The 24728-nt window shown below is 37.5% G+C and overlaps 2 protein-coding genes across 6 annotated transcripts; both read left to right on the forward strand.

Moving 5' to 3' along the window:
- Positions 1 to 7232: 7232 nt before the first annotated feature.
- On the forward strand, positions 7233 to 17447 carry LOC132171697 (protein GID8 homolog). Of its 5 annotated transcripts, none has more exons than XM_059583084.2 (7): positions 7233 to 7352; positions 7547 to 7624; positions 8398 to 8557; positions 8680 to 8783; positions 11860 to 11991; positions 12358 to 12514; positions 17101 to 17447. In XM_059583084.2, the coding sequence occupies exons 2-7, from the start codon at positions 7574 to 7576 to the stop codon at positions 17220 to 17222; spliced, it is 726 nt and encodes a 241-aa protein (XP_059439067.1). In that variant the 5' UTR covers positions 7233 to 7352; positions 7547 to 7573; the 3' UTR covers positions 17223 to 17447. The 5 variants fall into 5 exon arrangements, with proteins under 5 accessions (XP_059439067.1, XP_059439064.1, XP_059439065.1 ...); XM_059583081.2 differs by having other exon boundaries at positions 7235 to 7352; positions 7488 to 7624; positions 8677 to 8783; XM_059583082.2 differs by having other exon boundaries at positions 7235 to 7352; positions 7505 to 7624; positions 8677 to 8783.
- A 4084-nt stretch (positions 17448 to 21531) lies between these two features.
- Positions 21532 to 24250, forward strand: LOC132169902 (uncharacterized). Its single transcript, XM_088515581.1, has 2 exons — positions 21532 to 21570; positions 23090 to 24250. The coding sequence occupies exons 1-2, from the start codon at positions 21532 to 21534 to the stop codon at positions 24248 to 24250; spliced, it is 1200 nt and encodes a 399-aa protein (XP_088371707.1).
- Positions 24251 to 24728: the final 478 nt, after the last annotated feature.

The raw sequence follows: 24728 nt of genomic DNA on the forward strand, positions 1-24728 counted from the left end.
AAATAGTGTTAAAAAATTAGTGTTGTATATTACATTACTTAAAAATAAAAATATATTGGATGTGTTAATTTTTTTAGATAATTGTTTTTTTTTTTAAATGTCTGCACAAAAAGAGAGAGAAATTCGAACTAATGACTTCGTTAAAAGTTAAATTTAAAAAAAAAAAAATTGTATTGTTAATATATTTATTTACCAAACTTTTATCAAAAAAAAAAAGTGGAGCTTGTACTTTTCTTGTATGGACAGTAATCTTCGACAGAAATTAAAGTGGTTGTTCGAGGAAACGAGGCAGTAAAAAGGGTATATGATTAATTATTTTCAAAGATTGCCAGAATTTGTGCTTCATTAGAACTTTCTAAGAAATTTCTGTCCTTCTAGAACCCGCGTGTTGTCTGATCTGAGGGAGCTTCCAAGTTCCAACTATATATAAAAGGGCAGAAATTTCGTTCGTGGCTCCTACAAATACTCCAATCATGGAAATACTGTTTATGTATATTATTTATAGAAAAGACAATTAAGATTGACTCTTTGGATATCCACATTGGTTTGTCTATAATTAATCATAAGTTAATGACTTTCTTATTTTTGCTAATGACTTTCTTTGTTGTCCTCCAAAAGCAAATTATTGTCCAAGAATGTTCTTATTAAATTGAATGCACTCTCGATTGGACGGTTCGTCATTCAAACTTCGTCCGAAGGAGAGTGAGGGAGGGGGGTTCACTATCCTATCAAGAAAAAAATTGGTTATCACTCTAGGGCTTTAGGTAGGGCAATATCTGGTTGTTACCCACTTGGTATTTGATAGCATTCCCTTAGATTTCGAATCAAGAGTGAGAAAGATTTTCCTTGTAACCAATTCCAATATAATTAAATTCTTGTAAACTCGTTTGAGCAACTATCAAGCAAAGTTTATGCTTAAGTTTACTTGAACGACTGTCATGCAATGCAAGGGTCAAGTAATGAATTTCTTTTGTTTTTTTTTAGCGTAAAACTTGCATGCACGAGCGTGGGTCGAGTGAGTCCTCATAAAAATCAAGACTGATCCGAATTTTGAACCGATCTCACGCTATCGTCAAACACAAACCAATTGACCTATAATTTGACATTAGAATTTGCCAACTCGAACACAAAACATAACAATAGTTTAAAACAAGTAAAATATAAAGATATAAAAGCAAATAAAGACGGGTTAATCGGAATCAAAATCCCCTTCTTCACTCAATGAATCTAGACATAAATTCATATACTAAAAGATATGCATTATTCATCAACTAAGGATGCAAAAGGTGTGAAAAATCACCTGGAACATTATGTAAAGTAACTTGGCAAATGGGTTTGACTAAAGAAAGCACCATATTTTTCTCCTATATCATCTCACCTAAATAATCTTGGTGAATGTAATAACAATACACAAAATGATCAACTTCTAATGATTTGAAGAGACAGGGAGAAGTAGCAGAGAAAGCAACTAAGATAATATGACGCGGTTGTGTCTCCCTGTCACATGTATATATATATTGACAATAAGCAAGCAATTATAACAATAATATGCATTTGGACATTTTCAATCAAATCTATGCGTAGATTATGTTCTGATTCTATTTCACACGTGTCCCTGTCTGAGAGACTGTCGGCTGGAGAACGAGAATATTGGTTTGGCAGTCACGACAATCTACACCTTTGAAAATTAGTTTGGATTGAAGACTTTTCAAAGCCTGTCGGCTGGCGAATCAGAATAGAATCGAAGAAAAATACTAAGCACGACTTGCATGGAATTTAATGACAAAGTTTACCACAAAACTGGCTTGTAATCCGTGCTAATTACGCCGTTATTTTCCTTTGAATTTGCACATTTCAAAGGTTCGTGAAGAAAACACACTAACGGACAGAGGAATTAGACCCAGAAGATTGATGGAAAAGAAAGAGTAAAATACAGAACAGCTGCATAAGTGAAGCTGCACATGTTTGGTTTTTTTTACAAAACTTCTCACCGACAGCGGAGGGCGGACTTTATAGATGGTTGGGGTCTTTCGCAATCAATCCTACAACTTTTTTACATCCCTATAAAAACACTATTTTCTATTTTATGACCCGTCAACATTGGCTTTTTAATCGTTAGACAAGTTTAAGACTTGTACGCTTCTATTTTACAGGAATAGGATCTTTTTTGGTCTAAAATAGATAGGAGAATATTTAGTTTATGAATAGAATTTTTTCTCAAAAATTATTGAGTCACAAATAAAATACATGTCTCATTAACAAAAAATAATAATAGAATATTATTTTAGATTAAAAAAAAAAAACAAAAAAATAAGGGGTGATTGGCCATCCCATCTTTGTCATAGGGGGTGGCCAGACCACCCCATTTTAGTTGGAGGTGGCTTGAGAGCCACCCCCAATGGTCAGCCAAGGATGGCCAGACCACCCCATGTCACCCCAATGGTTAACCATTTTTTTTTTTTTTCGTTTGGCCCTTGGGGGTGGTTAGACCACCCCAAAAGCCATGGGGTGGCTTCGGCCATCCCAGATTGGCCAATGGTGGCCGGCCACCCATTCTTTTTTTTATTATTTTAGTTTTTATTTATATATATATATATATATATATATATATATATATATATATATTATTGTAAAGTTACGTGGCATATTTGTGGCGTTTGAATTTCTTTAAAGGTGAAAAAATTTTAGTCATAGACTAAATACCCTCCAGTCCATTATGAACTGAAGAGGAACTGAATCCTATTTTACATAAATGCGCGTGGACGTAAAAAAACTATTTTACATAAACGCACGTGTATTTATATAAGTTCGGATTCCTACGCAAAAAAAAAAAAAAAAAAAACAAAAACAAAAATCATAATTCCACCTAGGGCTGGGTATCAGTCGGTTATGACCGGTTAATAGACTTATTGGTCGGTTAACCGATAAGTTATCGGTTAACCAAATCCTAACCGATTATCGACTGATAAGAAGTGTTAACTGAAAATTATCGGTCATATCGGTAATCGGTTAACCGGTCGGTTAAATCGGTTTGGGCTTTTTATTGGGCTTTTACTAGTTGCTAATTGGGCCAAAAATTAATTGTTTTGAAGGTCCAAATATGTTTTGTTGGGCTAAAAGCTAAAATAGCTTATTAAAAATTAGTTATTTTAGAGTATATTTTTGACTAAAATACCTTATTGAAACTTTTTTTTTTTATATTGATCCGCTACAATAATAAATATAAAATTATAAAAAATTAAAAATTAAAATAGCTTATCGGTCATATCGATTTTTCGATAAAAAAATTTTAACTGACCGATAAGTTTATCGGTATAAAATTTTTAACCGATTACCGACCGATAACTATTGGTTACAGTTAATATCGGTTCAGTTAAAGTCGGTAATCGGCAATCGGTTAATCGGTAAAGCTTTTTTAAAAATAAAATAAAAAATGGTTGAAAAACTACTTAAATATATGATAAAAAATGTTCAGTTTCCATCTTTCGCTCATCTCTTGTTTATCTCTACACAAAAGATTGACAAATTTATCATTGATTTTGTAAGACCATACGTGGGTTTCCAGTAATAAATTTGTAAAAAAAATACACAAATAAAATGAATAAAAAATAAATGTGTAACACACCCCACAAAAATAGATCCTCACTTTTATTCATAATCATAATACCAGCCTTAAAAGTGCATTCCAAAGTACCTCCTCTCCACTCACACTAAACCTTAAAGGATACCCATAACTTACAACAAGTTCCTTTTGTCCAGATGTGTTGTAAGAAAGCCCACTTGACAAAGCCCTTTTGAGAGCCCACTCCTAACCAGCCTGCACCTTTTCTTTCCCTAGTCAGCTGCCATAAGTAGGTGGGGCCATAGCGGCCTATGGCCTCTTACCACCTAAAATTATCTTTTTATTACGGTATAACATTTTTCTTAATCAAATGATGGCACCTCCTTGCTCCATTCACAATCCGTTGACACTTAACCCACTCTGCTAAGACTTAAGACAACCTTTGGCACAACCCAAATTGAATCCTGTGTGCTTCTTCAACCTTTCCCACATGTCTTCAGCCACCCAATTGCCTAGAGGTCTTCATCTTCCTCCCTTCATCTCACAAATTTCTACAACAATTCTCAACACTTGTGCAGGTTTTTATCACATGCTTTTAGAGACAATGTTCCACCATTACCATTGGTAACCGTTCATCCACCTTTTGAGGCCATCATTGATATCGATTCGGGTATGAACCTTGTTAATCTTTGAGACCCATTTCTTCGTTTGTTTTTTCTTGCACATGTGAATGCTATTTGGGTATTTCTTGGGCAGATAATTGAGTTTTGTATATGCGTTTGATGCGAAAGCAAAAGCAAAAGCGAAGAGCGAATCGGAGAAAAATTTGGTGCAAAAATGGTGAGTATTCAAGTATTCATTTTGGCAATTGGGTTTGAAACAATAAATTTATGTCAGATGCGGGGTTCGGTTTTGAAGTAAAGGGTCTTCTACATTGTGATTTTCATGCCATGTTTTCTCTCGAAAAAGAAATCGAATTGAATGTTGAAATTATGAGAATCTCTAATTAGTTGACAATTCTTTGCACCACCCACAAATTTGAAGGGGAATTATAGGGTTAGAGTCTGGATAAACATGTTCAAAAGTCATCCATTGGTTGACCCGTGTTCTTAACCCGTTTATGAAATTATATTATATATTTTATATAATAAATACATGTTAAAATTGGTCAAACGGGTTGTACTTCAGTATTTGAGTTGAAATAGGTCAAACAGCCGTGGCCGTATTGGATTAAGTAAACAAGTCGTGTTTAGGTCTAAATTGGTCAAGTGTAGGGCTGGCAATTTTGACACGACCCGACAACCCGACACGAACACAACACGAAATTAGCGGGTTTGGGTTTATATTAAACGGGTTTGAGTCTTAAACGGGTCGACCCGTTTATGAGTGTCTGGCGGGTCGCGTCACGGGTCGACCCGCGGGTGACCCGCCAGACCCGTTTGTTTGTTATTTTTTTTTTTTTTTTTAACCCTAGAATTAATAGTGAAAAAGTAGAAAAAGGCATAAAGTGAAAAACAGTAGCACAAATCACAATCGTCTTTCCTCCAGCTCCAGATCTAGAAACAAAATCCCCCATTCCTCCCTCTCGGCCTCACTCCTCACCGGACCTCACGCCACGCCACCGCCCACGGCCACGCCACCACCGCTCCTCCACTGCTGGTCTCTCTCTCTCGCCGCTCCTCCACTGCCGGTCTCTCTCTCTCGCCGCTCCTCTACTCCTCAGTTCTCACGCAGCCATGGCCCACGCCATGCCACCGCCGCTCCTCGCCTCCTCCACTGCCGCTCTCTCTCTCTCTCCACTCCTCCACTCCTCAGTCCTCAGTCATGTAGCCATGGCCCACGCCACGCCACCGCCGCCCCTCGCCTCCTCCACTACCGCTCTCTCTCTTCTGCCGATGTTTGCACATGATTTTGTGAGATTTATTTGGTAGATGGTTGTTTTATTTTGTGGGATTTGCTTATTTATTCTTCCAAAAAGAAGCTCTGATCCTTTGGAGAAGGAAAAAGGCTGAGAAAATAAAATTGAATTAGAAATGTCTCAGCTCTTCTGATGAAATTGAGCAAATATATCAAATTGTTTTCGACCCAGATCTTTGTTTTTTTACAACATTCATGCAAAATATAGATATATAAAAGACCTAGATCACAATTCACAACGGCTATCTTCTCTTCATTCTAAAGGTTTCTTTGCTTTCCACAATAAAAACACCTCTCGCCTGGGCCTTCTATCTTGCTTTTTCTTTTCTGTGTTCGGTTTGATTACTAGAAACTGCCCTAAAACTATTTTTATTTTATTTTTTAAAAAAAGAAAAATCAATTTTTAAGTTAAACGGGTAAACGGGTCTCACGGGTCGTGTCGGGTGACCCGTGAAATACCCGGGTTCGTGTCGTGTCGGGGGTCCGACCCGTTTAATAAACGGGTCGTGTTTGGGTTTTAGCTAAACGGGTCGCGGGTACCCGCGGGTCATAAACGGGTCAACCTGCGGACCCGTTTTGCCAACCCTAGTTAAGTGGGTCATGTCAAGTCCCTCGCAGGTCGTGTTTGGGTTTGCCTTTATTGGGTTGGTGGGTCAAGCAAGTCAACCCGAACCCCGACTCACCAATTTTTTACATGACCCATAAATCTAATACACCATATAATGTACAGTTGGTTCTCGCAAAAGTACTTGGCGATAAAAAAGGGATAAATGGGCTTAAGTCGATTTGGGAGAAATAATAAATGTGTTTCAATCAATTTGGGTAAAAATTTGGCTCGATCATTTTTTAATATTTTCGGCACTTGACATGGCTTAAATATCACAAGTACGACATGTGATTTGTTGTGTTAGCTATGGCACAAGGGACATGTGTCGTTTTTTTAAGCGTGTTGACGTCGATCACCACTAAAAAAATAATGGACAGAACTTGGATGGAAAGTGCAAGTTAGTATTTAGATTTACAACACGTATCACTTATGAGTTTATGACATTTTTTTGAAACCGATATAACTATTTAATTTTGGTCCAAACCACTAGTAATAAAAAAAAAAATTAACCCTAAATAGGCGGTACAAGCGGTTGCAGGTGGCAATTATTACCTCTATTGAAATTTATAACCACACTACATAACCGATTTTTAGAAATGGGCATTTTGAGACTTCCTTAAACCTCTTTTTAGGGCCTATTTTATATAGTTTTGGATATTTTTTAAAATAATTAGAAGGCTTCAAAATGTAACGAAGTTCAAGAATATATAATTTTTTTTTTCTTTAAATGAATAAAGCTCAAATTTCATTAAACTCAAAACCAAAACCTTATATCAAATGCACCAAAATAATGTTATTATATATATATATATATATATATATAGAGTAATGATGGAATGCACGCCTGGCGTGCATCAACAGTGATGCACGCCAGGCACAAAATTTTTTTTTTAAATTATTTTATTATTATTTTATTATTTTTTAAAAAAAAAAAAAAAAAAAAAAAATTTTTTGCACTGGCGTGCCACGCACGCCGCGTGCTTTGTATCATTACTCATATATATATAATTGTAGGCGGTTAACAATTTTTTATAACAGCCTACAAAAGCCATTATACGATGGATGTTATAAGCGGTTATAACCGCTCCGTTTGTACACCCTACTAATGGGGCAAAGCGGCTAAAACCGAACCCGAGCAGTCTGGATCCAAATAAAAACCCGAAAACAAAAAACCTTACCGAGTCGATGTACCGCAGAGACGAAAGGAGTCGCCGGCAACGCCATTTACATACAGTTGCCTTGTTGCAACACAATTAACATCATAAGGTAACTTTCCGTCCCCAATTTTCTCGGGAAACAAACAACTAAAGTTCCCGAGAAATTTTTGTTGACGTCGCTAGGGTTTGAGTGTAGGAACTTTTTTGTTTCTTGTTTCTTTTGCGGGCATTCTGGTGAGTCTAGGGTTTTTTGTGGAGCAGCGATTTGGAAAGCGACGGTTTCTGATTTGGTGATTTTCGTAGGGGGATGGATTTGAAGGCGGAGTACTGATGTCACTGTTCTGGATTGTGATTCGTCAGCTTGCAGAGATCGAAGCGATGGTGATTCTTCTTTTGAGTTCTTATCAATTTAGCTGATTGTGATTCTTTTTGTTAATTCAAAGGAAATGGAATTGTCTGCCTGTGTGTGTGGCATTTTAGTCTCTGATTTGGTTGCGGAGAAATTTAGAGCAGGAAAGGAAGTTGGAAATTTGGCACACGCGTTTTATTATTGTTTTGAATACGCGAAGTGAAAATCTGACGTCAACTAAGCCAAAGAGGTGAAAGTAGGTCCAGTGGAGTAGTGGTTTCTGTTTTATTGGGTTCGAAATGTAGGAAAGATTCAAAGAGTAACTAGTTTCAGATTCTTTTTCCTCTATTTTTCTTAGCAACCAAACAGAGCATTTAGGAAGAAATCCATTTTCTATGACAGAACGAGTGTGTAAAATAGGAGTTGTCCTAATAATCGATGGTTATGATGCTTAGCATATCAAAATTCTAGAGAAATGCGACAACTGCTTATGTGGACAGCTGCTTAATTTTCTTTATTCTTCAAACCTTTGTATATGTGGACAGCTGCTTATATGTCTTCTCTGTTTATTAGTTATTGTGATTTCCTTGTTCTTTTTGCTTCTTCTAGTTAAGTGTTTTCTTTTGTATACTTCTTGTTTACTTAGGGTCACCTTACTCTTTTAATGATATTTGTTGATTACTTATAAAAAAATTATAGAGAAATGGGAAATGCAGCAAGTTTCAGTTTCATTGGGTGTGAAAAACATGGCCGAAGAGATTTGTTAAATGATGATGTGATCTTGTCTTTATCTATCCGTGCACAGGCTACATCAAAGAAAGTGATTACGAAGGAAGAGTGGGAGAAAAAGCTTAATGATGTAAAGATTAGGAAGGAAGACATGAATAAATTGGTGATGAATTTCCTTGTAACAGAAGGTTATGTTGATGCTGCTGAGAAATTCCGAATGGAATCTGGAACTGAACGTATCCTTAGTTTTCAATGATTGCCTATTCTTTTCTTTGTAGGCATTTAGTGCTGATGGTTGGTTCTTTCTTTCATTTTCTGCCATGTTTAATATTTGCTACTCCTTATGTGTAAATAGCAGACATAGATCTTGCAACAATCACAGATCGCATGGCAGTTAAGAAGGCAGTTCAGTGTGGTAATGTGGAGGACGCAATTGAGAAAGTTAATGACTTAAATCCCGAGGTGGATATCCTAATCTGGAATTTGTTGCTAATTCTTTGGCATATTACATTTGTTTTTGGTGATAGTAATGGTATCGTTACTTCAGCCATGGCTTCAGGAAAGTTTACATTGTTCTTGTCATCATGCTGTTTTGCACACACTTAACAGCCAATTCATTTGTTAATCTTGAGCTCTTGGGGTTTATTAGTTCATGTGCAATGTGCACATTGCATATTTAACTGGTTGATCCGCTCTAAACTAAGTTTATATAGGTTGGTAGGTTTGTCATAAGGACCATCTGGAATTGAGATATGATGGAGTGGAAGTTAATAATAACCTATATGATACAATATGTTGAAATTTATCTTTAGGGTCATTGCGAATTTAGCATCAACAACCTTATAAAGATTCTATTTCCCTTAATTTTCTTGTAGTTTAATTTGATCGCATCCTATATTAATAGGGCTTTTGTTGAAAATGAATGAATTATGCAACTGTATCTAATTAGGTTACTATGTTACTTCTTATTTCATTTATTCCATTATGGATATATGAAATTCAGACAAAATTCTAACTATTGTTATAAAGAAAAATACTGAAGAAGTGATCAAACGTTATGTTGTTATTGATCTATATGAAAAATATGAAAAAGTACATTGAAGCAAAAGTACTATCACCATATAACTCAAGACTTGTTTGTTATGTAGGGCATGAGATTGCTATCCCCAATGATTTTTTTTTTTTTCTCATGGCACTTTTTTTTTCTCCATTCAGCATGTTAGAGAATGCAAGGGATGCCCGTTAATTAGCTAGGATTCCCTTTCTTTTTGGTCATTGAAAAGCACCTCCAAAGTTTGTAGATGTGTCTAGGTATAAGAATGAGTGCCCTTAATGCCCATTAATGAGCCCAATTTCCTGCTGGAATCCTTCTCAAATGGAGACATATAGGTACTTTTAAAGGATGTAATACATCTACTAAGTTAGAAAACGATCCAATTAGATTGTATCAGTATTGCTTGGCTTATAGCCCCAAGCTCTGACCACCATAGAGAATTCATCTTTCCTGTAAGTAGTTGGAATCCTATTATTAATTGGTTAGTGTCACTATAAACAATTCGAGTAGTGAAGGTAGGTTCATCCTCCCTTTAGATCTTACCTTTGAACTGACTGCTTTCAAATGCTCTAGTGATCCATCAACTACCTGCATTTGAAAGCAGTTAAAGTTGACTTTCTGTGCTCTTTGAAACCTTTTTAATTACAGAGTGATTGTTTTTTTTTATTTTTTATTTTTTTCAATCTCGCTCAAGTAGGTGAGAAGTATCATGTTTTCGTTTTGTTTTGTTGTTGATTGAATAATGGATAAACCAGAAAGTAGGGTCTTGCCTAGCTTGAGCGTGCGCAACTAAAGAGTATAGCTATGTAAATGCAAGGTTTTTGCTCCATCCTGTGAAAGATGGTCCCAGTCTGACCCATTGTTAGCTTTGCTTAGGCAGTAACACCAGGGTAAGGATAACTTCAAACTTCTGGTTGATATGGCATGCATTTCGTCAAACAGAAAGGAGAAGCAAACTTGTGATTGAAAAGTATTTTTCTTTAAACTGATAAGAAATATAAAACAATAGGGAAACATAGAAAGGGGTAGAATTGGACAGATATAAAAAAGTAGAGAGAACGTCCCCAGGGGTTGGAGATATAGAAAGAGATACAGCAAACCAAGGAAAGATAGCAAGATGGAAGAGGTAAGAGAAGAACCAGATGGGAAAGGAAGGCAAGAGGGGCTGATAAGAGAACGGACAAACTAGAAAGGAAGGCAAGAGGGGCTGATAAGAGAACGGACAAACTAGGAAAGCAAAGAGGTGGAGAGTAGGAAATGGGTGACACAGGGAGAACCTAGAAAAGAGGAGGAGAGCAGAAGGATAGGAAGGCAAGAGGGGCTGATAAGAGAACAGATAACCTATAAGTGGTGGAGAGTGGGAAACTGGTGAGTTAGACCACAAGCTCTTTTGAAAGACTAACTGTTATTCATCCGGGTTCTCCATCTCGTTTTACACGAAGGCAGCCTGTATTTGAGCACTACAAAAGCCTAAAAACTCTTGGAATCCATCAAAGCTACTGAACTTGTATTGAAACGGATTGGAACCCATGCATCATTTTTCTAAAAGCTTCCTATAATCATCAAATTCCAGAAACATGAAAACTTTCCAAATGAGGATTATTCTTCTTGTCAGCATTATCTCTCTTGCAGAGTGATAATGTATAGAAGACTTCTGAAATAGATGCCTCAAACTGTGTCATGATTTAGGATAAATTTTGATTGTTTTTCAGTAAGACTACCAGAATGAGGATGATGGTAGTATCATTAGAAATTGGGTGAAATACTATCTGATATAGGCTCAAACTACTCCACAGAGGTAGTTGTGAACAATCTTTCACAGAATAAGTAATTGTATTTGTACCTAATCTTTATATTGTTAAACCCATTTTTTGGAAGTTGGCTTGTTTATTTATCTGCTGTTTTTACTTTCTTTTGTCAACTTGCTGCTAAGAATAATCTTTTTTCTCATTGAGCTGGAGCCTTGGGAAGAGAATTATGTTGTGTCCCCCTCTTCTCTGAATCAGAATCTTAAGAACATATACAAGTGTTTTCTTTTATGGGAGATAAAGGTCGTGCAACCTAGGACTAAGGGCAAGAGAGAGCTGTTAAATTTAAAAAGCTCCATTAACTACAGTATTGCTAGCGGGCCTTCTCGGAGAAGGAAGGGCAAGACCATTGTGTTGTAGTGCCCCCATGTGGGTTTTATGGGCTAGTGGGTGATTCTGTGAGGTTTTTTGTGGGTTAGCTTGGCTTCTCTGGGTGTTTGTTTTTGAGGGTTTTTGGGTGGGTTTGTGGGGTTTCTTGTGTTGGATTTTGGGTGGGTCTTTTTTTCTTTTTCTAGTTAGGTGTTTCTGCTTGTATACTTTTGGTGTACGTAGGGGCGCCTTACGCTTTTAATAAAACTTGATTATTACTTATCAAAAAAGTGTTCTCTTTTAAATTTTGTCATGCATCTATTTCTCAGAGAATTATAGTTGTTCATTATTTGAATTTTATATGCAGATACTAGATACAAATCCCCAGTTGTTTTTCCATCTTCAACAACAAAGGTTGATAGAACTAATTCGGAATGGGAAAGTAGAAGAGGCTTTAGAGTTCGCCCAGGAGGAGCTTGCACCAAGGGGAGAAGAAAATGTATGACTTCATTCTTTATGACTTTGGTGTGGCTTGCAATCATGCATGAATAGTTTGATCATTAAAGTCTCTTCTTTGTGATGAGCTTCTTTGTTGCTTTCTTTGTTAATAATTGTTAAAGTTTTAATGTTGACTATGTCTACAAACATGAAGATAGGATGAATGTTTGAAATGTTCTTGTGATGAACTTCTTTGTTGCTTTCTTTGTTAATAAATGTCAAAGTTTTAATGTTGATTATATATACAAACATGATGATAGGATAAATGTTGAAATGTTAAAAGAATATAGTCTATTCCACTATCCAACTTCGTTTCATTGCATACAATTGGTTTAGCACTTGGCCTAAGAAAATTAGTTGTCCGCAGCAAAGCTTTTTAGAAGAGTTGGAAAAGACTGTTGCACTTCTCGCTTTTGAAGATGTTTCCAACTGTCCTGTTGGAGAGCTTCTGGACATATCACAGCGCTTAAAGACAGCCAGTGAGGTGAATGCAGCCATACTTACTAGCCAGAGCCACGAAAAAGGTCAGTGCATTTGTCATTTGATCTTTAACAGTAATATTTGCCATTTTCCAGGCTCTGGAATTAATATATCATGGTTCTCTCATTATAAAAATATTGCTGCTCAGATCCTAAAAATAAATAAATAGAAATGAATAAATAAAAATATGAGTATCGTGCACATAATCACATATTTTTTAACAATTTCTTCATCATCCTAGTGGGACTTTGGCTCTGGTTAATAGTTTGAGATGTTTTCTCCATCATCTTGGGGATTCTTGTATAAACCCATGCATATGCGTGCTGATGGGTATAAATTGTTGATTTAGCTCCTCCAATGATTCCACTATTAGCTACAATCACCACCTTAGATTTGGCAATGGAATGGTTGGAAGGAGCTCAGACTAGAGACGCCCGATAATATCCTGAGTGTGTCCATCAGTGGAATATTGATGCAGCACAACAGTAAGGGACCAAGATGAAAGTAGGAGGAAGAAGAAGTGGGAAACAAAGGGAGAAGAAATAGAAAAACAAACATGAAGGGGGAGAAGAAGACAAAGGCAAAAGAGACGTCAAATCATTCTTTATTCATCGGAAACTGCTAAAAACAATACAAAATTGGGTTAAAAAATAGACTATAACATAAAACCTAATCCTGATCATACTTGGGTTGATCACCCACTAAAAGTAACATAAAGCCCAAAAACATTAACATAACCCAAAGTCTGGAAAATAAATAACATAACAATAAAATGCGAAATAACAGAAGTTCCACTAACAAAATCTCAATAACTGAAATGCCAATAACAAAATCTTCAGCTCTCAATCCTTAGCGTGTTCGGAAGGGAGGAGGTTTCCCTGGAAGAGTGTGTGGCGGACACAGGCTCCTCCAAGGGCGGTTTTCTTTGCATGGTCGACTGCTTTGGGCAAAATTCTGACCCTAGATAACCTCAGGAAGCGACATGTGATTGTGGTGAATAGATCTTGTATGTGCAAGAAGAGTGAGGAGACGGTAGATCATCTTCTTCTTCATTGTGAGGTAGCGTCTGCTTTGTGGAGTGTCTTTTTTGGTTGTTTTGGGTTATCGTGGGTGATGCCTAGATGTGTTTTCGAGTTGCTAACCTATTGGTGGTCTTCAAGAAGGGGAAGGGGGGGGGGGGGGGGGGGGGGGAGTGCTGTGGTCTGGAAGATGGTGCCTACTTTTTTTTTTTTTTGTGTTTATGGAAAGAGAGAAATAATAGGTGCTTTGAGGACTTTGAGAGGTCCTCCGAGGACATTTTATCCTCTTGTTTCCATACTTTGTATCTCTGGACTGTAGCATATGTTTTTCCGGTGTCGATTAGCTATTATGATTTCTTGTACGTTTTTCCCCTTCTAGTTAGGTGATCCTCTTTGTATACTTCCAGTGTATTTTGGGGCACCTTACGCTTTTAACAAGACTGATGGTTACTCATAAAAAAAAAAAAAATCACCCAAACACAAAGTCATAGACTGGGCTGTCCTCCAACATCGGCGCCCATACACACGTGTGATCAGTGGGATGTGTCTGGTGTCCGCACCAACTCTTCCAAAGTGGGAATAACTCGACCCTATTGAGTGTGGCTCTTGGTGGCTCAGGTAGTACTTTAATAGGTCAGGACCAAGTTGATGCAACATGTCCCTGGTGATCCATGTTCAGTCGGAATCTTGTCAGCCCTCCCAACAAACTAGGAAATGTTGAACTTTGTCATCCCTGTTAAAGACAACTTTCACATCCAAAATAGCATCAATATATTCTGTATGTGTTGGTGGAAGGGGTAGTTGGATGGGACCAGGGATATGGTTGGTGTCATGGTCAGATAAAGGGTCCTCAAAAGGGTCATCCAGGATAGCTAGTTGGCCCTTATAAGGAATTAGATCCTCTACATTAAATGTGAAGCTAATACCATGTTTGGGTGGGATGTCAATGACATACGCATTTGGTCCGACCTGTTGGGCACTATGAGCTTGCAATTTTCGAACGGATCCAGGTGGGAACTGTTCATGTCTAATTTGGAGTATGACATAGTCTCTTATGCAATGTGACACTTGTGTGATTCAGCTTGCTGTTTATATTGGGCATTACATGCAAAAAAAAATTTTGATAAGTAAGATCCAGTTTTATTAAAAACGTAAGGCGCCCTAAAGTACACTGAAAGTATACAATAGAATCACCTAACTAGAAAGGGAAAAACGAACAAGAAAATCATCGTAGCTAATCGACACCGGAAAGACATGCACGATAGTCCAAAAGGTACAAAGTATGAAAACAAGAGGATAAAATGTCTTCCAAGGATCCCTCCAAGTCCTCAAAGCATCTATTATTTCTCTCCCTCCATAGACACCAAAAGAAGCAAGTAGGCGCTATCTTCCAGACCGCAGCACTCCCCCTCCTCCCCGTAGACCACCAACAGGCTAGCAAATCTGAAACCCGTCTCGGCATCACCCAAGACAACCCAAACCGACCAAAGAAGGCGCACCACAAAGCATAAGCTACCTTACAATGAAGAAGAAGATGATCTACCGTCTCCTCACTTCATTTGCACCTACAACATTTGTTCGTCACAATCGCATGTCGCTTCCTTGAAGTTATTTAGGGTCAGAATTTTGCCCAAAACTGCCGACTACACAAAAAAGATCGCCCTTGCTAAAATTTGTTTACTGATCTCATGTGCAAGTCATGAAACATGTTGTGCAAATGCTTCGGCTGACTAAGAAACCCTAGCATGTAGAGAGATCGGGAGAATATTTAAAGGTTTCCTAGGCTTATAAGCATGGACAACCTCAAATAGACTCATGCCTATGGACCTATTTCAAGCAAATTGAGTTGTGGGGAGAATCAAATTATCGTAGAAGAATTTCTAGACTACAATTGAACACTTTAGTCTAACCATCTGTTTGGGGATGGCAGGCAGTGGAGAACTTTAGCTTCATACCAACCATGTGCCATAGGATTCTCCAGAAATAACTCATAAACCGAACTTCCCTATCAGACACTATGGTCTTCCCAAGACCATATAATTTGACAACCTTATCGAAATAGAGCTTTGCCATCTTAGAGGCATTTGAGGCCTTGGCACACGGATTGAAGTGGGGCATCTTGGAAAAGTGGTCCACTTCTACAAAGATGGAATCATGCTGCATTAAGGTATGTAGAAGCCCAAGCACACGTCCATACTCAGATCTTGCCAAGGGGAGTCCAACACAGGGAGAGGAGTGTAGAGGCCAGTGTTCTACTTTCTGTGCTTGGCCAATTGGCATGTTCGATATTTGACTAATCAATTTGGCAATGTCTCTCTTTAGGTTTGACCAATAAAATTGGCACGCGACTTCTTCTATAGTCTTATCATACCCAAAGTGTTTCAAAAGTCCACCTGCGTGAATCTCCTAAGTTAAGAAATCTCATACTAACGTCCTTGGGATGCAAAGCTTGTTGGCCCGGAATAAATATTCATCTTGAAGGTAATAGCCTTCTGCAGGAGGTCGGGCCAGTCTAAGATCATCAGAATTTTCTGTGAGCCAGCAAATATTCCCTAAGAGGAAACCATGAACCCTAAAAAGATGACTCTATCAGTGAAGAAGGAACACTTTTTTAAGCTTGACATAAAGGCTTTCCATATCAGGGTGGCACAAACCTGTGTAAGGTGGCCCAAATGTTGCTCCTTTGAGTTGTTGTATATGAGGATGTCATCAAAGCACATGGCTAGGAATTTACCCATGAAAGGCTTTAGTACTTGTGTCATCACTCTCATAAAGGTACACACAGCGTCCAAAGAGACAAAAGTGCAAACAAGTAGTACCAGTTATTAAAAATGTTGGGGGTGACCAACGAAAATAAAAAGTCATAAATTTCCATGGGTCCAGGCCAGCTCCACAGTTAATAAAAGGCTAGCTACTTGAAAGGATTTTGTTTTGTTTTGCTTTTGTTTTTTGTTTTTTTGTTTTTTTTTTTAATTTGGGTCCAACAATAAATGATTGGTGACCGAATAAGCAATGAACTACTGAAATGGCTTGCTGAAACAGAAACAGGAGAATGTTATTCAAGGTAAATGGGTCATTTGGGACTATTCACCACAAAGAAATATTGATGACGATTTTAAATTACAAGCAGTATTTACGAAGTGAAGGGGAGGACAACAAACCTGGACCTTGGATGGATAACCTGACCTGGTGTTGTCTCTTTTGGTCTCTTACTATCGTGTTGCATCAAATTTGGTATCAAACGCTAACCCAATTGTTTCCCATATAGTCTTGCATCCATGTTTCGACACAACCCAAATTCAAGGGCGAATGGGAATTGCCACCCCTATTTTTCAGGTTCCAATGATTTCATGTATGAATTTCATGTCATACAGATTCCACAGAAGAATTATAGTAAAAGAAAGAAATGCAATTGTCTTGTATAATTGAGCTAAGTAATAACCGTTGGTTATTTGTAAATAATGTCTTTTGCCTATGTTAGATGATGCTTTCAGAGGGAAATGCCAATTTCGCTGACCTAACTTCTTTTCATTATTACTACCTTTTGGAAATCTTGTTCCAATGTCAAGTTTCCAAGTGAATAACTTGTGTATAATTTGGTTGAACCACAGACCCAAAGCTCCCCAGCTTGTTAAAGATGCTGATATGGGCCCAGAACCAACTTGATGAGAAGGCTGCTTATCCTCGCATAAATGACTTGTCTACCGCCACGCTTGAAGACCCTGCCATTTGAAATTTCAAGTGTGGAGGAGGATTTAGGTGTTTTTAGATTGAATAGATCAAGAATCCAATGTAATGAGACATGATGTTTGTACTTTTATCTGAAAATGACTCTATCTAGGTGTTATAATCTCTTGCATGTTATTCAGATTGGAGTTAATTTCTTTCAATAGATGCTGTTGTACAAATGATTCGAATATTCATCTCATCATATTCAATGCCAAGATTTGTTGCAGATTTCTTGTATGAAGAATAGATGAGCTCAAGTTGATGCGCCTTTTTGCCCTACAACATCAAAGCGCCCATTGTTGGCCCAGAGTGTACTGCTTACCCCCTTTTTTTTTTTTTTTTCAATGGTTCAGATTTAATTCTAATTTTTTTTTTTTTATGGAAAAGAGTAAAATTAAATCAAAATCATTAAAAAAAGTGTAGTTTGTTTTTTACAATGGCCAAATCCATTATACATATATTAAACTTTAAGACGCTTATTTGTAGTCTCTAATGGATAGTTCAATCGGTTGTAAACTATGCCTTATGAAGCGGAGGTCACTAGTGCGGATTTCCTTCTTCCTTCCCTTGTGTGGACATGTCAAAAAAAAAAAAAAAAAAAAAAAAACGCTTATTTGTAACTACTCCATATTTCATAATTTCAAATCATGAAATCATTAACTGGCAATGATCCCCTGAATCACGAAAACTTTGTTCCTTATTTACCAAGAGAAAAACATAAACAGAAGCAAAGCACATAAATGAGCAAATTCTGATCGATTCTTAAAACTAAATATGTAGGATGAAACTGGAGTGTCCCCCTCGACAAGATCACTCAGCTTTGACCCAGACAACATACACCCAAGCAGTTCTTCTGATATCTTGAAAATCCTGCTGAAGTTTTCTTGCATGCGTAAATTCAACTGCTCCCTTTCCCAAATGGCAACCGCCATCGTCAAAATTGAGAGCATAGCTGGAAGGATCATACTGGAACTTGAGCTGCTGCTTCCCTGCATTCTTGACAGCCTTCTTCACCGCTGCTCTCATCCTCCAGAACAGGCTCCTGCATCGCTTCTTACTGTAAGCACTCACCCACTCCAAGCTTCCACCCAAACCCATATCTCAATATGAGAATTGAAAACCCACTTCCTCTTTCTGCAAAATAATGGGCTTTCTTTCTTCAAAACTCTCTGCGAGGTTTAGAAAGAAAGAAAGAAAGAAACAGAGAAACAGAGCCGATTGCAATGTGTTGTTAAGGAACACAGCTTGGAACAACAAGGCTTAAAAAGGAACGAGTACCGAAGAGGGGAAAGGAAATTGGAAAGCAAGAAAAATCTTTTTGGTCTTTCAAAGAAGCTGCGGAGTTTCAGCTGCAGTGATATAGCTTTTTTGGGAATGACATTGGGATGCTAAAATTCTATCATCCACAGGGAGACAGAGAGAAAGCAGAATGGGGTTGCAGTGGGCAGAGAGCCTCTGCGTTTAAGGTCCTTTCACTATCATAACGTGGTCGTAGGGGTGGAGCATAACGAATCCGTATTCCTCGGCTGTTGAACGATCATTTCCTCGCCCCTCTCCCTTTCTTTCCGGAAAAATGCTACTTGCTTTCAAACTTTCTGTTTTACTTGCAATAATTTGAATTTAAGAATGAGTAAAAATGAAAGTACGTGTAGCATTACTCTTCGGACCGGAATACACATGTCGAGTCAAGTGAGTGACGAGTTAGGCGAATGTTACAAAGATTTTATAGCTAACATTTGTATGTCATCAGACAAATATAGTTACCTAACTTTTAATTAGGTTTCCAGGACCACAAATCTGAGATTTGTTGTATGATTTTTCCATACAAACTTTCGGTTACTGACTACGGTTCATTAATTATTTACTACATTTTTATTTTTTTAATAATGGGTTAATTAGGAGCATGCTTGTTAAAGTTTTTGTTTTATGTCTTTTGTTCTGTTTTTTTTTTTTCAAGCAAAAACATTAATAAAAATCCAAAAACACATAAATTATTTTCACTTTATTGTCACATCAAAACATTTTTTCAAAAATAAAAAATAACCCTCCAACACTTTACGGTTTACCCAACTTACACTGATTAAGGGTATAGTTCAAAATATTTTGATAGTTTGCAAGTGCAGATATTGAGTGTAATGATACTACCTAAGTTAAAGATAATTGTTGGACACATCATCCTCTTAACTAAACCATATTGCTGGTGATAAGTGATAATTAGGGGTGTCAATCCGATCTGGCCAAAACCGAGGACTGGAATCGGGGTACTCAATTCTTGGATTTGGGCAACCGAAACCAGGACCCCTGTTAACTAGGGTCTCAGTTACCAGTTGATTTCGGTTTGTACCCGGTCTGATATTCGGTTTTTATATATATACTTCATTACCTAAAGTATATATATATATATATATATATATATATATATATATAAGACGGAAGGGGGGGGGAACCGGGGTAGGCCATGGTCCCCCACAAAATAAGGAAAAAAAATATTATAAGTAAGTTAAAAAAAAAAAAAAAAGTTTTAATTTTAGTTATTTGGCCCCCTCCAAAAAAAAAAAATTGGCCCTATTTTTAAATTTTTTGGCCATATCCAATAAAAATTTTTTGCCCTATTTTTAATTTTGTTGGCCCATACCCACTAAGTTTTTTTTATTTTTGGCTCTTACTTTCAAATGTCCACTTTTTTTGGTCTTTACCGTAGTTTTTAGTTTATAAAAAACAACCAAAATAATTTTTTTTTAATAAAAAAATTCTAAAGAACCGAAAAAAAAAATTTGGCTAGTCCCCTCCCATAAAATTTCCTGGCTCCGTATATATATATATATATGCACCCGGTTTCGGTAACCCGATAAAAATCGGGTCCCGAAACTGAAATCCAGTCCCCAATTTCTCGATTTTTTGTTTTGATTCCAATTTTTCGATAATTTTTTACATCCGTAGTGATAACCTTTCCAAACTTTCAAATTTCTCCAGCAATTGTATTACTATTGGGTCTCTAACATTCACATCCAAAATAAATAAATAATAAATAATAAAAGAAAAAAGAAAAAAAAAATAGAGAGAAATCGGCGATGAAATGCTACAGTGATCAATCAAATCAAACAACCCTTTTTTGGCAGGAAACTGCTCTGTCTCCTACAGGATGGTTCGTGGTTCCCTTTGATAATCTCTGTCTCTTTTTGTCTTAACCTCCAAGTCTATAGTGCTTTTTACATGCACATTAAATTCCCTTTTGTCTCTCTCCCACAACCACCTTCCTCATAGCTCCATAGGTTGCTACCCTGCTACCCATCTCTTATTCGATTTTGGATGTGGATTCCTCATACACGACCTGTCATTCTCTCCCACCAATCCAACCCTTTGTCTTGGACCTCTGTTTTTTTCCCTACACACTGTTTTTTTTAAGAATTTAAGTAATTTTTTTGACCTAATAGTGAGTTTTCATGAGATCCAACTATTAGAGCGAACAGTCAAACACTTCAAAATTTATTTAGTCACGTCTCATGGCATATCACTTCTTTAATTACCACTTGGCATTTTCCTGAAGTGGGTGCCCTTTTTGATGCAGGTTCCAATGGTGCCCGAGTGGGGTTGCAACAGGGCTAGCTAGGCTTAAGCTCAACCATAAGGAATCCACAGAGAAACCGATGGGTAAAGGCAAAAAGCCCAAAGAAGAGTTAGTGACAGTTTGAACATGCACTTTGTCAGCCCAAATATTCCCATCTCATTCAAATATAGCCGGTGAACATTCACAGTGTCAGCCCAATTATTCATCTCATATTTCCTTGTTGATGGTGCTTCCTCATTCAGTCGTTTGCTTTTGCAGGTTTTTTTTGGGGAACAAATCCGTGGAAATCTGGCTTTTTATGTATGTCCCCATTACAAACTTTCACATGTCTTTAGTTGTGCCATCTCTTGTCTATTTTCTCTCTTTCTGTATTTGGTTTTAACCATTTACCCTAAAACTATATCAAGAAGTTAGTGTTAAAAGATCTAGCTTGTTTAATTAAATGGGTTACATTATAGTTTACCTATATAAGCTTATTCTCATAATTCAATACGATTCGAATCCGACACGCAATATTTAAGGTTGTTAGTTTTTTATGTGACTTTCTTACACGAACTCAATACAAAATAAACAGATTAGAGTTGAGGGTCCAACATGTTCAATTAAATATTGCTACCCCTACTTATGGGTATCATCAAGCCTAACGGATTAATGTTAAACTTAGATATTGCTATTGCCTTTGTGGAGGGAAACTTAGAAATAGAGAAATATTATTGGTAGTGGAGGATGACATGTTACAATAGGAATGGGCAGTCCAGTTTGTTTGACAAAATTAAAGCTTCAGGTGAGTTGGGTTTCTTTATCACATGCCTTGGCTGCGCTTTGTTCCCTGAACATAAAATATATATATATATACTTTTTTTTATTTTTATGAACAAAAATAATTATTGTTTCTTCTATGGATTTGCTCCCACGAGTCTTTTTATGTGCCTTTTTCACTTTTCAGAGTGTGCTTCCATGGGTATAGCTTGGCTAGCTACTCTCTCTTTTCCCTTCTTTTTGAATGTGAGAACCACTTGGGGGGTTGATCATCAAAAGTAGAGACACCCTTCCTGACACCATTTCACTTTCTTTAATTATACTAACAGAATTTTGAAATATAAATTTTCTTTTCCAATTTATTTAGGATGAAAAATGCCATGCAAACTCCTAAGTTTACACTTTCGAACGCTTATTTTCTTGACATAAAATGACATCAAGAAATAAACATTTGAATATGTAAACTTGAGAGTTTGTGTAGCGTTTCCCATTTTAGAATTGGGCCAAAAATCTAATTTTGCACAACAATTTCCTGCTAGACTATAATTAAACTATTAGGTTGTCTAACTTTTAAATGATTTTTTTTTCTTCTTTTGCTAAAAAAAAGAAGAACAAATTTTTAGAATATATTATTCCATTTGTTAGAATAGTTGATGTTAGCCTATTTTATATTTCCCTTATTTTATTATATTTGTAGGGATTATTTCATTTCTTATGTATTTTAGGATTTACTGGGATTTCAAACAATAAATAGAGACCTATGTAATATTGTTTCAGACAATTCAATATAATAAAGATGTAGCCCATACATCTCTCTCCGCTTCCGCTCTCTTTTCTTTCTCTTTCATATTTCAACATGATTTATCAAAATTATGAGATCGAGTTTCAACTAATGAAGTCGTATTAAAACTTGAAAGCTTGTCTCCAAGGAGTAGTTCAATCGACTAGGAACTACTCCCCATAAAGCTAGCGGTGGCCACTAATTCAAATCTCCCGCCCATTTATATCCCCTTCTGTGGACATGTCAAAAAAAAAAAAAAACACTTGAAAGCAATATTGAAAATAGCAAGCCACATATATATATATATATATATTTTAATCCAAAATTTGTCACACAAGGGAGGGATTTCCCCTTGAATTGAACAAAGTTTTGTATAGTAGTATGCTTGTGCGATCAGTACTAGAGCCCCAAAAACTTCGTTAATGTCCCTCCCCTCTTCCAAGGTGGATTAGACTACATCCTAAATAAGTACGCTAGTAAAATTAATTTTCGTCCAATTATGTCAAATTCGATTCTCCAATAATTACCTAGTCCTCGAAGTTTCCGTAGGATGTTCCTGTTAGTTGTTTCTACTGTATAATTGGACAATGAATGAGACAACAACCAACAAAAATATCCCATTAATTGTCACCAATTACTACAAGAAAAAACATAGAACCAATCACCCATATGCCTTAACATTCTCTTGTCTTCTCCACTATCCATCCTCTTTAATCTTTATCTGTCATAAATCCTTCGTTTTTCTTTCCCATTTGACACAAAGAAGAAGCATAGCTCCTCTCCCTTGCTACTCCAATGGGTTCCCTCCCTTCTCCCTTCTCCTCCACAACCGGCGATTCAACTGCCATCGCCGCAAAGTCCGGCATCGAGCTATCAAGTCTATGCTGCGTTTTGCCAGAGGCAGCAGCAAGGGCCAAACACATACATATGCAATAGGATAGAGTGCTACAATCCCTCTAACAACACATGGAGCTATGCTACCTCAATCCTGGGCATCACTGACAACCATTTCTTGAAAGGCTTTGCAATGGTCTCTCTAGGAGACTATGTTTTTATAATAGGTGGGAAGCAATGTTACAAGGAGAGGGTTCCTGGATTGCTGGATCCGGATGAGTATGTGGACAATGATGTTAAAATCCAATCGTCGGTGTGGCGTTACAACGTTCGGTCCAACCAGTGGTCCACATGTGCGCCGCTATGCATGCCACGTTGTGACTTTGCGTTTTCCGTTTGCGAAAACAAAATCTATGTGGCAGGGGGACAGTCCAATATGACATGTGCAAGGGGTGTTGCCTTGACTGAGGTGTATGATCCCCTACTTGACATTTGGACCCCGTTGGCTGACATGGCGATACGGAGGTACAAGTGTGCAGGGGTGACTTGGCAAGGTAAATTCTTCGTGGTCGGGGGATTTGCAGACCCAATGGACGCAAGCCCCGGGGCCTTTGGCTGGGAGCGTAGCTCGGCAGAGGTGTACGACATGCAAGCAAGGAAGTGGGGCCTCGTGGTGGGGATGTGGCAACTAGATGTGCCACCTAATCAAATTGTCACGGTGGATGGGAAGCTATTTAGCTGTGGGGACTGCCTAAATGCATGGAAGGGTCATATTGAGGTGTATGATGGCGGCATATGGAACGAAGTTGAAGGGTCACCACAAGCACTTAGGGGTTCCCCAGATTCCACATCGGAGGCCAACCATGAAGGTTGGCAAACAAATCAACGACTTTACCTCACAATGGCACCAATAGGGACCTGTTTATATCTCTTGGCCGGCTGCCGGAGGGCTGGCGACTCATCGAGGACAATGTCAAAGGCCCATATATTCGACATGTCGGCGGAGACCGACGCCTGGAGGAGCCTTGAGCCAATGGAAGAGGAGGGACTAAAAGAGTTTTGTAGCCATTGCTGTGTTGTTCAACTTTAGCTAGCTTTCTAGCTAGCCAGCAACAAGCACATCAAGTTGGTAGACTTGAGAGTTATAATGTGTACGTAACGTTTTTTTTTTTCTAATTCAGTTGTGAGTTTTACCGTATAGGCGTCTTGGTCGGATGCTAAACCTGTGGCCACTAGGAGTAGTAGCCCACATGATTTTTCTGACCTGGGGTGACAAAATAAGAAAAATCTTGTACTATATATAAGTTTTTGCCTTTCTTGGAGTTTTAATTATACAAAGTTCTTGATTTCAAGTGCATTGCCTACAATTTATTTACTCATAACACACCAAAGAGCAGAATCATTCTTTTGGAGTAGAGTCGACCAACCCGATTGAGAAAAAAAAAATTGGATCTAGGAGCTCAAGATTTGGATCAGAACGAAAAAAACTTAAAGTGCAAGCCTCAATTAGATCATGAAAGCCAATGCAAATGAACGTAATAGAAAACATATGATATGATTCAAGTACA

The sequence above is a fragment of the Corylus avellana genome, chromosome 1, assembly GCF_965113065.1.
Source record: "Corylus avellana chromosome 1, dhCorAvel1.hap1.2, whole genome shotgun sequence".
NCBI classification, from domain to species: Eukaryota; Viridiplantae; Streptophyta; class Magnoliopsida; order Fagales; family Betulaceae; genus Corylus; species Corylus avellana.

Excerpts from the sequence above, each read along its gene's own strand:
- LOC132169902 (XM_088515581.1), top strand. The coding sequence starts at position 21,532 with ATGGGCAGTCCAGTTTGTTTGACAAAATTAAAGCTTCAG. Across the intron at positions 21,571-23,089 it reads TGACAAAATTAAAGCTTCAG|AAGAAGCATAGCTCCTCTCC; the intron begins GTGAGTTGGGTT and ends TTTGACACAAAG.
- LOC132171697 (XM_059583081.2), top strand. The coding sequence starts at position 7,574 with ATGTCACTGTTCTGGATTGTGATTCGTCAGCTTGCAGAGATCGAAGCG. Across the intron at positions 8,558-8,676 it reads AATGGAATCTGGAACTGAAC|CAGACATAGATCTTGCAACA; the intron begins GTATCCTTAGTT and ends ATGTGTAAATAG. Across the intron at positions 8,784-11,859 it reads TTAATGACTTAAATCCCGAG|ATACTAGATACAAATCCCCA; the intron begins GTGGATATCCTA and ends TTTTATATGCAG.